The sequence below is a fragment of the Pseudorca crassidens genome, chromosome 6, assembly GCF_039906515.1.
Source record: "Pseudorca crassidens isolate mPseCra1 chromosome 6, mPseCra1.hap1, whole genome shotgun sequence".
In the NCBI taxonomy this organism is placed as follows: Eukaryota; Metazoa; Chordata; class Mammalia; order Artiodactyla; family Delphinidae; genus Pseudorca; species Pseudorca crassidens.
In genome coordinates, this window is record NC_090301.1 from 22,012,818 (window position 1) to 22,026,676 (window position 13,859).

Here is a 13,859-nt window from a genome sequence, read left to right on the forward strand (position 1 = left end):
TGAAATTTATCTGTGGCTTAGAATCAGTGTATCATAACCTGAGGTTCATGGCAATTCACTGTGTTAGTGGAAAAGGATGGAAACACTGGATGGATGTTACTTTTCCTTACATTCTTCCTCACTTCCTAAGTTGGTGGTGTCTTTTTTTTCCTTTTTATCTCTTCCTCCCCTGGGTGGCAAAAACAGGTCTCGATTCCCCAACTGGCATTGACTTTTCTGATATCACTGCCAACTCTTTCACTGTCCATTGGATTGCTCCTCGAGCTACCATCACCGGCTACAAGATCCGCCATCATCCTGAGCACATGAGTGGAAGACCTCGCGAGGATCGAGTGCCCCCCTCTCGGAATTCTATCACACTCACCAATCTCAATCCGGGCACAGATTATGTGGTCAGCATTGTCGCTCTTAATGGCAAAGAGGAAAGTCCTTCCTTGGTTGGCCAGCAAACAACAGGTAACTTGTTTTCTGGTCTGCAAAGAAACTCAGAGGACTTTCCTATGCAGGTGATCTGACATAGCTTTGTGTTGTCTGAGTCATCATCTCTCTCTCTTTTTTTAAAAAAATATTTATTTATTTATTTTGACTGTGCTGGGTCTTAGCTGTGGCACATGGGATCTTCATTGCGGCATGTGGGATCTTTTAGTTGCGGCATGCAGACTCAGTTGCGGCATGCATGCAGGATCTAGTTCCCCTACCAGGGGTCGAAGCCGGGTCCCCCGCATGGGGAGTGCAGTCTTACCCACTGGACCACAAGGGAAGTCCCTGAGTCATCATCTCTTAAAAAAATAGATCATGGTTATGAGAATATATTAAAGAAGATAATTTCTTTATCTCAAGAAATTTCCCACCGGAGTTAGATACTTATGCATTTCTAAGAACTGAAGTTTTATTCAAAAATGTAGAAAACACTCTGTTTCAAAGTTCTCTTAAAAATTATTTTAATATAATCATGTACTTGTTCTTATAAGATAGATGCTTAAGTACTTAGGGGAGAAGTATCATCATATTTGTACTTTAGTCTCAAATGGATTAACAGAAAAATAGAGAGAGACAAGGAAATGTGGCAACTTCCCTAAGGGAAGGGAGTATGGGTGTCCATTATATAATTTTTATCACTTTTACGTGGTTTTAAAATTCTTTAAAATAAGAAGTTGAGGGGAAAACTCTCCAATACACTTGAACTAATCATCTCACCACGATTTGAATTGTCTCCTTCACCCCTTACTTGCATTGTTCATAATTTTTAATTTTGCTGATTTTGAGTAGTACTTACATTATTATATGAAGGAATCCTAAAGGCAGTGACCCGGAAAATGAGCAAAAGGTGGATCTGGGCATCCTTTGAAAGTTACGGATGTGAAAACTTTCCCATGTTTTTCTAGTTTCTGATGTTCCAAGGGACCTGGAAGTCATCGCTGCAACCCCCACTAGCCTGTTGATCAGCTGGGATGCTCCGGCCGTTACAGTGAGATATTACAGGATCACCTATGGAGAAACAGGTGCGTTAGTGAAGTGCTACTTCACAGTCTGATTGAGTATTCTGTCATGGGTAACACGAAAGCCCAGCAATGGATACATAATTAAAGAAGCTTTGACAAGTCCATTCGCTGGAGCCTTGACTTCTTTCTAAGAGTATGTGGGAAATATGTATGACATAACTGGTGGCAAAATCAAGATAAAAAGTTGTTTGTATAATACTAGAGGGGAACAACAGAGCTGAGGAAGAAGGATTTTAAATTCACAAGTGTATTATCAGTGGTGAAATAATAAGTGATTTGTATTTATCTTCCTTTTCCTTTCCTATATTTTCAAAATTTTATTTAACATGAATGTATTCCATTAAGATTTTGAAAAAAGACCACAATATATGCAACCTTGGGTTGAGGACTACCTTCTCTCCCTTTCTAATTTTAATCTACCACATGTTAAAGCTGGAATGTTAAAATAGCATGAACTGCAATTTTCTCTCAATTTTTACACACTCATCAAGGCTTACTACCTGCATAAATAAATTGACCTTTCTGTTCAGGCCCTATTTAATAGCACTTTTTTAAAGGGAATAAGCAAATATGTAACTTACAAGCTGCTCTCAATACGTTAATTCAGTTACTCAGCAATCCCTAAGTGTCTCTCAGCCCCTCACACTTTAAATTCATCCCTTTTCAAACAGGAGGAAGTAGCCCTGTCCAGGAGTTCACTGTGCCTGGGAGCAAGTCTACAGCTACCATCAGTGGTCTTAAACCTGGAGCAGACTACACCATCACCGTTTATGCTGTCACTGGCCGTGGGGACAGCCCGGCAAGCAGCAAGCCCATTTCCATTGATTACCGAACAGGTACTGACTCGTCTTCTGGGATGACACAGGCTCATTTACTCAGATAGCTTTTACTATGTTCTCCCAAAGTATTTTCTTCATTGTGGAATTGATTTTCTTTTTTAATAAGATGAAGCAACAGCTACAGAGTTTTGAGCCAGATATACAAGGAAGCACCCCAAGGGCAAGGATTTTTGTCTGTTTTGTTGATGGATGTATTCCATGAGCCTATAATAGAGACAGGGACAGAGGATGTTGAGTAAATATTTGTTAATGAATGAAGAGATGAGCTAATAAGGTAAGGAGGCAAACATCTACAGGAAATGTAGTTTCTTTGTGAATGAAGCAGCCATCTTGAAAATAGGCAGTAGTATCAAGATGCAGGTACCACCTCCCGAAATTCTCTGTGTTTCTGCAAAAGAAACACCTGGGGGTCATTAATAGTAGTAAGAGATTATTCTATCTGTATCAGAACTGGAGATGAGGACTTGTCTAGTCTTGTCCCCATGGACGGGGGCTTCATTGGTTTCTCCTGGTTTTTATTTGTAGAAATTGACAAACCATCCCAGATGCAAGTGACTGATGTCCAGGACAACAGCATTAGTGTCAGGTGGCTGCCTTCAAGTTCCCCCGTTACCGGTTACAGAGTGACCACTACTCCTAAAAATGGCCCAGGACCATCGAAAACAATGACTGCAGGTCCAGGTAAGAATAGCCAGCACCTCACATACATCAGGATAAACAGAGTAGGACCGCACAATATGCTTTTTTAAATAAATGACTACCTGGCTCTGAGTACTATACAGTTTCATATCACGTGTCAGAGTTTCCCCGTTTGTGAATTCGGGGCTCAAGGCTGTTAACAGCTCCCTCCACGGTAGAATTTTTAGGATGAGTGCATTTCTGTTTTTACATGTGTAGCAGTGTTTAATGGTGTGGACATCTTGAGTTAGTAGGTTCATCTTTGTGGTTTTGTTTCTCATGCACACTAAGAAGACAGAGATGGGCCTAACTGACTTTTAAAGATTCTTTTAGCTCTTGGTTTTGTTTTCATATAAAGTAATTGTGAAATTAGGATTCTAAGGCAATATTTTAAAGTCCAGTTAATTTTCGTTTTCTCAAGAGCAGCATCATTCATTGTTGGTGGCATCATATTCAATTTTAGAGCTTATCCTTTAGTGTGGCTTCACTCCAATATGGTAATTTGTATTAGCAATGAACGCGTCTGTCCAAGAGGAAATCCATGTGTGACTCCTCCATATTTTCATGCTAATTCTGCAAATGAAAATTCCAGGCCACACGCATTTACTACCGAACTCTGCAAGTCACTTTGTTGTCATAGTGAATGACATAGATGCTGCCTTTTCTTTTCACTCCCTTTGCAGATCAAACAGAAATGACAATTGAAGGCTTGCAGCCCACAGTGGAGTACGTGGTTAGTGTCTACGCTCAGAATCGAAACGGAGAGAGTCAGCCTCTGGTTCAGACAGCAGTAACCAGTATGTAACCAGTGCCTGTTTTCCATGTTCAAAGTCAGATTTTGTGCTTAGGTGTCTGGATACCTAGTTTGTATCTTGAGCTGAGCTCTTTGCAAACATTTTTCCTTCTCAGTGCCAAGGAATGAACATATAGGGAGAGAGGTTGTGGAACTACCATAGTTAGTTGCTGTGCTTTGAATTTCTCCTGCTCAAATCGCCTCAGCAAAATCTTATTAGCCTATAGCAAATCTACAAAATATTTTGCTAGCACCTTCTTTTCTACAACTGGATGGTAAAGTTGATTGAAGTGTGCCTCATGAAACTATTATGTTTCGAGCATTTGTGGCTGGACCAGACTGTGGCTGGACCAACGTTTAATGTAAATATTATATTTATATTAAATATACATACATTACAATATTCAATGGGGAGGGAGGGGGAGAGTTAAAGAAAGAATATAACAATCTGAATCTAACATTGAAAATCAACTTTGCCATTTCCAAGGTATAAAAAATCCAGGTCTGTGAGACTAACATCACATTGCAAAAACAAATTTTGGTAGAATATCTTAAAATGAATATAAATAAATCCTCATTTGGGGACATTTTGCAGGGTATCTCCGCATCTCATGTACACCTATGTTTTAATAAGTGATGCGACATTAAATATTTTCTGAACCAAAAAACCTTAAGCAAGGATCAAGTAATTTTCCATTTAATAGTGGGTTAATTGGAATTTAATTCATCAAAGAAAAATGGTATCTGCAGAACTGCTTTGCATGTTATAAAAATGCTTATTTCGCAACTTGCTTTTCACATAACCTCTTACCATTAATTTGCCTAACAGACATTGATCGCCCTAAAGGACTGGCATTCACTGATGTGGATGTCGATTCCATCAAAATTGCTTGGGAAAGCCCACAGGGGCAAGTTTCCAGGTACAGGGTGACCTACTCGAGCCCTGAGGATGGAATCCATGAGCTATTCCCTGCACCTGATGGTGAAGAAGAGACTGCAGAGCTGCAAGGCCTCAGGCCGGGTTCTGAGTACACAGTCAGTGTGGTTGCCTTGCACGATGATATGGAGAGCCAGCCCCTGATTGGAACCCAGTCCACAGGTATATCGTTAATTGCACTGCTGGGTGCTCATGGGAGCAGCGGCTTTATGCCCTGCTGAATGCATTCTACTTTATCAGGCTGTCGATTCCCGTGCAAGTGGGTACCCCCAAAATCCACCTGTCTATTAGGAAAGACCCTCTTTAAAGAAGAATAGTAAGAAGCAATAAAATGTAGGCGACGTTTACATAAAGTCTAATGAAAGGAAATTTTGGAGTAGCTTGGTTTACAAACAAGGTTATAAAGCGAGACATTTGAAGAGAACATGAAAATTGTGGATTATTTCCTAAGCCTTGACTCTCTGTGGTTACTTATGCTCATTGTATATAAAGGGAGGAAATTTGGCATCCTAAGGAACCCAAACTGGGCCATTTCATAGCAGCAGGATTCTGAGAACACGTGGGTAAGACCTTCCTTCTCTGGTTAGAGATAATGTGCTAGGTGTATAATTTGCTAAAAGGATTGAGAATCAGACACATAGGAAACAGTTGATAGGGCAAATGCTTTCCACCTTCTTTAAACTCTCATGCTTTATTTCTAAAGCAGAGTGGAATGCTAAAGATGTCTCCTCGTGACAGCATAAACCCTGGAGGTGACAATCTATATTATTGCTCTTTGCTTCTCTTTTCTGCTTCTGTTGTGAGCCAATTTTCTTCTGCTGCTGCACCACAGAGAATACTTCAAATTTAGCAGTGATATCCTCCATGAGGTCCAAACAAAGAGAATAAAATCATAATTCTGTCTTTGGAGGGATGAAATACTCTGTGAGATGGTTTTCCATACAAAGATAATTTCTGTCAGAAAGGGGCTACTGCTCATCTTTCCATAGAAATGGAAAGATCAATCCTAATGGCCAATAAGCCAATTTGACTTTAATTTATTAAGGGAAAGCAAAAAAACCAACTGCTAAAACCTTAAGTCTCAGAGTTTTGGCATCTGCCCAAGTGCTTCCAGTGATTCTGAGCACTGCTGGATAAAAAACACATATTTTTCAGCAAACGTTTTCTTCATTTTGCACCCCCTTTTGTCCTTTCTTGTACTGAATCTTTGCTTGACTAGGGTACCCACCCAACCAAACAAGTACAACCTATCTACTTCTCGGAAGTCACTTTATTTTCCCCCTTTCCCCATTTACTGTAAAATAACCTCTAACCAATGACCATCCTGACAGCCATTCCTGCACCAACCAACCTGAAGTTCACTCAGGTTTCACCAACCAGCCTGGCCGCCCAGTGGACGGCACCCAATGTTCAGCTCACTGGATATCGAGTGCGAGTGACCCCTAAGGAGAAGACCGGACCAATGAAGGAAATCAACCTTGCTCCCGATAGCTCATCTGTGGTTGTATCAGGACTCATGGTAAGAAGTGTCCTTTTTCTCATTGGACTAAAGAAGTAGGTCATTTCTTACACAGTTGAAGGTGGTGGAAGTATAATATAATAAATCTGTGTTCTTTGCCTCTGCCGTCAAATTAAATTTATCATAATTTTGTATCAAGTAGAATTACTTTGTGTTGACCTAAGCTATCAGGGACAGAATTTTATGAGCAGCATTGGATGTTGCATAGCTCTTTAAGTGTATTCTGTTTATTTTAAAATGTTGTATTGTGTGTGAAGGGGGGGCAATTTATATATCCATAGGCTGAATGCATAAATCTACTTTAGTTATGCTTTTTCTCAGCCCTGTTACCTTTGCAAGGAATATTCTCCAGTTTTTACCAACCCAGCCTGATACTACCTTCCTTAAGTCATTTTTAATCCTTCTAGATGTGCATACAGAAAGCTAGCCAGGAACCTAGGAAATTGTTCTCCTTCTTAACATAAGGCCAATTCCAGGAGAAACTACAGAAAGAGGGTTCAGAGATAGACTATTCTCTTTGCCTCTCTATGATCAGAAAAATTCATGATTTGCACCTGTCAGATCATCAAAGAGAAAAACAGGCTAATACCATTTTCCTCATTTTGTATCAGCTTAGCATAAATATGTAAGTTATGGCTTACTTGGGCTTAACCCCAGGTGCATTTTTTAATTCATGTAATTAAATATCTTGTCAGTGTAGGAAGGAAATTAATATAGGAACTTACAGTTCTGCGGGTTTTGCTAGCTTACTTTTTCTTTTCTAACCATTGCATTTTTTCTAACGCTGGAGTGAAAATTCCTGGGCTTCAGAAGATCACATTGCTAAAGCTTACTGCGCCCTTCTTTCTAGGTGGCCACTAAATACGAAGTGAGCGTCTATGCTCTAAAGGACACTTTGACAAGCAGACCAGCTCAGGGGGTCGTCACGACTCTGGAGAGTGAGTAATCAAACTTTTTAGTGTCAAAAAACGTTCTGGATAAACAAAAATTAAAGAATGGCAAATGCTTTCTAGATCACTAAGTGAACAGTGAGATGATTCCCAGTTTGGAAATAGATTTGCTTTCCCAGTTACTACTGTTGCCTCCTGTGCCTCTCCAGAAAGTGGTCTACTGGCGCGTACGTGCAGTCACTTCATGATGTGCTAGAGTCGGTGCAGTAAACTACGACTAACACCTAGGTTATGTTCTACTGGTTAGAATTTGTTTTCATAGAGTTAAGTTTGAGGAGGATGCGTTGGCTTCTGTTGTATCTAACAGTGCAGTAAGGGTTGGACAGTACTGGGCCCGGGTTCTAGTTTTCTGCCATAACAATAACCCACAGTTATTCTTTCTCAGAAATCACGTAAAGTGTCAAAGACTTCTCTTCTATGAAATAGGGATGGCGTTGCACCTGTTGAGAAAAAAATATGAATCTATATAAGAATGAGAAAATACTAGCAATACATTATTATATATATACCTTCCTTATATTATTACACATATTTTATATTATAATAACAATAATTTTAACACTCACTGAGGTATTTGTAGATATAGAAAGCCAGCCTTGGGAACCACTGACAGTACTTGTAAAGCTTTTCAGTTCTTAAAAAAAATAGTACACGAGGTGAATATTTTCATGTTTCCTAATTACTGTCTGCTTTTTCTCTCGACGCCACAGGAGAAAATCTATACATTATTAGTCATGTGTAGAAATTGATGTATTTGTATAGAATAAAGAAACGTTTTAAAATATCGAAACCTTACCTATATGAGCCAGCCAGGCACTAATCTCTGGCTGTCATCCTGTGCAGATGTCAGCCCTCCAAGAAGGGCCCGTGTGACAGATGCTACTGAGACCACCATCACCATTAGCTGGAGAACCAAGACTGAGACGATCACCGGCTTCCAAGTCGATGCCATCCCAGCCAACGGCCAGACTCCGATTCAGAGAACCATCAAGCCAGATGTCAGAAGCTACACCATCACAGGTCCGGGAGCTCACATTTGATAACTGCCATTCACAACATAAATTAGCTTATTAGTCTTTCTACCACTTACACTGATTAAATTTATCTTCAGTGTTTTATGATAACCCAGCTCTATTTTTTACAACGTATTTTCATCCCATGATCAAAACATTTTGTCCTGTGAACGCCTGGTTTTGTCTAATGTTTGCCAGAGGAATGGCATAAGTCCCATTCATCAGAGATCTTTCATCAATGAACCCTCTCTTATGGGAAAAAATATATATATACATAATGCTTGAGAGCCAAAAGAAACTCAGTGATAGTGTCTACTTCTTAACATTCACGTAGATTATAAAGCAGAATTAAATTTGAAAAAGCAAACGACACTACTTCATAGAGATCAAAGTTGTTGTCAGATAATGTTCAATATCTGGGTCAATTTAGGTCTTTTTGAGATTGAAAATTCTGATTCCAGTTCCCAACCAATGACCATCTGATAAAACACAGTCAGCAGGTGCTCACCCCTATCACCAAGATAGTCACTTCTAACAGCATTTTGGGATTTTAAAATTTATTTTAGCCAGTGTCTTTTTGTGCATCTGTGCCTTTCTTTTGAGATGTCCTTCTCATGAGCAGTTAACACCCATACCATGCTCTAATTTATTGTTCAAATGTGAACCACTTCCTTGGTCTGTATAAACAGGCAATGATAGGAGGAACCATGAAAATTGCAGATGAGTTTGAAAATTTTCCTAGTAAATGAAGATCAGATAAAAATCATCTCTTCACCAATCCCAGGTTTACAACCCGGCACTGACTACAGGATCCACTTGTACACCTTGAATGACAATGCCCGGAGCTCCCCTGTGGTCATCGACGCCTCTACTGGTAACTACACTTTCTACTGAAGAAATGCCACTGACTTATATGTTTGTGTGATCAGTCACGTGAACTTGAGCAACAAAAATGAGGCTGATACTTTTGTATTCCAGATCACAGTGAATCATTTTTACTGTTTACAGAACTCTCAGATTCTCTCAAGTCTGTTTTTAAGGGCTGGGAAAAGAATGTGGGAATAATTTTCTTGGTTATTCATTTCCTTAAAGAGATGTAACTTTGTTTTCTTTTAGCCATTGATGCACCATCCAACCTGCATTTCCTGGCCACCACACCCAACTCTCTGCTGTTATCATGGCAGCCACCTCGTGCCAGGATTACTGGTTACATCATCAAGTATGAGAAGCCCGGGTCCCCTCCCAGAGAAGTGGTCCCTCGGCCCCGCCCTGGTGTCACAGAAGCTACTATTACTGGTATTGCTGCTTCCATGCTGCCGTTTTCCTCTTTACTCTCTAGGACACACAAAGTGCTTAGCAGACTCCAACTGTGTCTTTGGTGCTGTACCATGAGAACAAGAAGCCCCATTTCTGACAACTTCAAAAAGCATTCTCTATGGAGGAGCTGTCAAGCTTGATACATCTCAGAATTCACAACAAAGCAATAATTTCAATACTGTCATAATGGCATAGCTAGAATCTTTTTATCTTCTGTATAGTTGCCAGACAGCTATCAGTTCTTCCTAGAAAAAGACATTTTTCAAAGCAAACTAGCAAATTTTGATACTGTTCTCTCACTCAGCAACCTAAAGAATGATAAGTCTGCAGGATTTGCCAGAGTGCCACCTGCGATGGCCCTCATTATCCGGTTTCACAGGATAGGTCTTGAGGCAAAGTGTTTCCCAGTCATCCATACTGGAGAGAGTGCTTGGGATGGGGAATAAGAGATCATAGGCCTCTGGTATTGTTTTTGTCCAAGAGATTGTACGGTAAACTGTGTATATAGGCTATCTAGACTTAAAAATCCTATAGAACACACAGGTACCAGAAGGAGACACTGCTTCTTTAGAAACCTTGGAGACAGGAAAATAGAATCAGATATGGAAGGCGTTGAATTGGATACTTCCTACAGGGACCACACGAAGAGTGGTCACTCTTTCCTGCAGAGCACTTTTTTGTAGTCTAACTTTTTCATTGATCCTGCCACTGAGAGCCATCTGTTTGTTAGGCCTAAGTAGATTCATGTATACAGTCTGCACTGATCTCTCCCAAGTGTGTATTTCGCTGGCAGTGTGCAACGCTGATAGATTTTCTTGAATTCAGAAGGGCAGATGAGACCCCATGTGAACCGAATACCCAGGAAAAGTAAAGTGCTTATTCAGGTGTCAGACTTGACAGGAAGATAATTAATTTGCTAAGTGGCTATTGTATACAGAGTATTTGAGTGTTTGCAGAAGCAAAACGAAGTCAGTTTTGCCTTTCAAGAGGCCAGTGGCCAGCTGGAGAGAGGAAGCTTGCTTCCCAGTAGTATCTCCTGGTGAGATCAACTTTCATTTGACTAGCTGAGCCCACAGACATAATGTGATGATCTGTCCTTCCATCAGGTCTGGAACCAGGAATCGAGTACACAATCCAAGTCATTGCCCTCAAGAACAATCAGAAGAGTGAGCCTCTGATCGGGAGGAAAAAGACAGGTAAAGAGCACCTTCCTCGGTGGTTAACAGGGAGATGGCCAAAACAAAACTAATTATGAATGATTCATTTTGCAGGGCAAAAGTGCTCCAGGTTTCGATGCATTTCTCATGAAACTTTTTTTTTCCCTCTAACAGCATAGCATGTATGCTGTGCTCTTTGATAGCAGGAATAAGCTAACCATCTGCAGAACTGTTTTATTTTTTTCCTAGCCAGTCAATATAAAAGCCTTTGATTCATCTTTAAAAACTTCAAACCGGATATTAAAATGTAAAAACCAAGCTGCGATCGTTGCTGTTCTTCTATACATTCTTTTGAAGTTAAAAATGTTTTTATAAGAAGGGGGAGGGGAGGGAAAAATCTTTCTCATTTGTCTTTATTTATTATTTGGTTTCTAAAACTTCAAACTAATGTCTTACTTTTTTATCCAATTTCAGTTTAATTTGAAGAAAATGCTTTATTTATGCTGATAGGAGAATTTTAAAATAAATTTTATGTGTGTATTTTAATCTGTTCTTAGCATTTCAAACTGTGAAAAACTACTGCACCAAACCTCTGGAATTCTCATACTTCAGACGCTGATATAATTAGTCTGGATTCTAGTCCTCATAACATGATTCTCAAGTGAAACAGAGAAAAAAGGCTGCATATTTCAGTTCCGTTAGGCTTAATTTGAGCAGAGGCAGCTTCTATGGGGCTCAGCGGTTCAAAGCTTTGTGTGTATGATAAATTCATACTAACACTTTTTTCGTTCCAAACTATAAAGAAAACTTTGAGAAAAATCATAAAGATTTCTTTCTGGAAAAAAAGTGTTTTGTGACCTAAGAACTGCTAATTTTCCAGGAGCTTTGATCTGATTGAAAAATAGTCATTGTTGCCTGAACTGATAACGGCTCCCGAGGCTACTTCCGGGAGCTTAACACGCTTTGCTTTTTTTGGCTCTAACCTCTCTTGGCTAGATGAGCTTCCCCAACTGGTAACCCTTCCACACCCCAATCTTCATGGACCAGAGATCCTGGATGTTCCCTCCACAGTTCAAAAGACCCCTTTCATCACCAACCCTGGGTATGACACTGGAAACGGTATTCAGCTTCCTGGCACTTCTGGTCAGCAGCCCAGTCTTGGGCAACAAATGATCTTTGAGGAGCATGGTTTTAGGCGAACCACACCGCCCACAATGGCCAGCCCCGTAAGGCATAGGCCAAGACCGTATCCACCGAATGTAAATGAGGAGATCCAAATTGGTCCTGTCCCCAGGGGAGACGTAGACCATCATCTCTACCCTCACGTTCTGGGACTCAATCCAAATGCTTCTACAGGACAAGAAGCTCTCTCTCAGACAACAATCTCATGGACCCCATTCCAGGAAAGCTCTGAGTATATCATTTCATGTCATCCAGTTGGCATTGATGAAGAACCCTTGCAGGTAATTCATGTTTCTCTTTACTTCTGGGCAGCCTGGGAAAAAACTAAGCTAGGCTACTGAAGTGACCAGAGCTCTGATGTCCAGTGGCGTACTTCTAGAACCTCTTAGAAAGGTGGCCTGCTTAAGTCCTGATTTTCTTTTTTAATCTCAGTACGGCTGTGCTTTAGGGGATGTTCCAAAGAGTGTCATTAGCTTTCGTTTAGTAGAGAATAAAATCATTTCTATTATTATCGATCATTTGACGTTCCATGGTAATATAGACAAAGAATGATCTTAGAAAAGAGAGAGAGAGAGAGAGATTCTGCCTGAATTTACTTTTGTCCAGGAAGGGCTAAAACGCCATCATTACGATTTGTCCTTGAAGAATCCCATTATCTACAATATGTCAAAGGAGAAAGAATTTGGCTGAAGCTGTGCCTATAAGTGATTGATTCTCTGACTAAAACTTCTATGCTTTAATGTGTCTTGCTGATATCAATGTTCACTGTTTTCTTATTTGTAGAAAGTGGCAGACTTTTAAAAACTGACTACACTGTGCAGGATTTATGAGCTTAGAAACATGAGTTTGAGGATTTGGCAAAGGGTTTGAAGGACCCCATGTTGGGGTCAGATGCCACTTGTGTGGGATGAATGTGTATTCCACATAGCACAGCATCCACGTTTTATGTGAAGGGGGCAGCATGGCCACGGCTGCCAGTGGGCTTGCCCAGACTGCAACTACAGCAGGATGAAGAGGAGGCTGTCTCTAGAATTAGTGAGGGTTCCTGGTAACTGTGGAGCACGTAGGGTAGATTTTTGGCAGGAAAATCTGTCATGTAGAAACGATAGCCCCTCACTCAAGCTCCATTTCTCTCCTTCTCTGGTTGGGACCTTTACACTCTTCATCTTTGTCTCCCTTTGCTGTGTTTACACAGTAAGAGTTACTGAGAAGAGAATAGGGAAAGTCGTATCAATTCCTCGCTATAATGCTTTCTTTCCTACTTTGGATGTGCTAATAATTGCAGTTCCGAGTTCCTGGAACTTCTGCTAGTGCCACCTTGACGGGTCTTACCAGAGGGGCCACCTACAACATCATAGTGGAGGCAATAAAAGACCAGAAGAGGCACAAGGTTCGGGAGCAAGTAGTTACCGTGGGCAATTCTGGTATGTGAACATCGGGGTTATTTGGGCAAAAGTTCTGGACTACCCCAGAGATGCTTCTTCAAGTGACTGTTCCTTTCTTGCTGTTGTCTTTTGACTTTAGGAAATAATTCCATGAAGTAACTGAGCAACTTTAAATTCAATTATTTTCCCCTCAGAGTATCGTAGTATCTTGTAAAACACATACATAAATAGAGTCTCAAACAGTGATATGATGATAGACCTGGAAAGGACTTCAAATATTGTTTGGTCCAACACTGTGAGTCCCGGCTAGGGAGTATCTGGGTTGATATAGGACACAAGTCTCCTGATCTCTGTTCCCAGACCCTCTTCATCTTACCAGGTTGCTGTCCTCCTAAGTTTTAAGTGCTGAAAGTGATTACCTGTAAAGGAAATTCCTTATCTGCCGACATCAATGCCTGCTGGGTTTTGATCCTGATGTAAAATGCTACCAACATAGCCCATTTCTGTCCAAAGAGCTCCCTTATTCCCATGTTATTTCATGATTATATAGGCCTAAAACCACAATGAGGTTAAATGGTCATTGACTC

The 13,859-nt window shown here is 40.4% G+C and overlaps 1 protein-coding gene across 9 annotated transcripts in view; it reads left to right on the forward strand.

Annotated features, from left to right (window-relative positions):
* The window catches only part of FN1 (fibronectin 1), a 69,313-nt gene that overhangs the window by 47,220 nt on the left and 8,234 nt on the right, over positions 1-13,859 (forward strand). For 2 of the 9 annotated variants that reach the window (XM_067740680.1, XM_067740682.1), the window contains 14 exons: positions 187-456; positions 1,386-1,502; positions 2,174-2,338; positions 2,867-3,022; positions 3,703-3,816; positions 4,642-4,911; positions 6,081-6,268; positions 7,119-7,206; positions 8,062-8,238; positions 9,016-9,105; positions 9,348-9,527; positions 10,655-10,744; positions 11,702-12,168; positions 13,173-13,311. In XM_067740680.1, coding sequence (XP_067596781.1) covers positions 187-456; positions 1,386-1,502; positions 2,174-2,338; positions 2,867-3,022; positions 3,703-3,816; positions 4,642-4,911; positions 6,081-6,268; positions 7,119-7,206; positions 8,062-8,238; positions 9,016-9,105; positions 9,348-9,527; positions 10,655-10,744; positions 11,702-12,168; positions 13,173-13,311 — 2,511 coding nt within the window. The remainder of the gene's footprint in view (positions 1-186; positions 457-1,385; positions 1,503-2,173; positions 2,339-2,866; positions 3,023-3,702; positions 3,817-4,641; positions 4,912-6,080; positions 6,269-7,118; positions 7,207-8,061; positions 8,239-9,015; positions 9,106-9,347; positions 9,528-10,654; positions 10,745-11,701; positions 12,169-13,172; positions 13,312-13,859) is intronic. The other 7 variants (XM_067740683.1, XM_067740686.1, XM_067740681.1 and 4 more) reach the window with 4 other exon arrangements.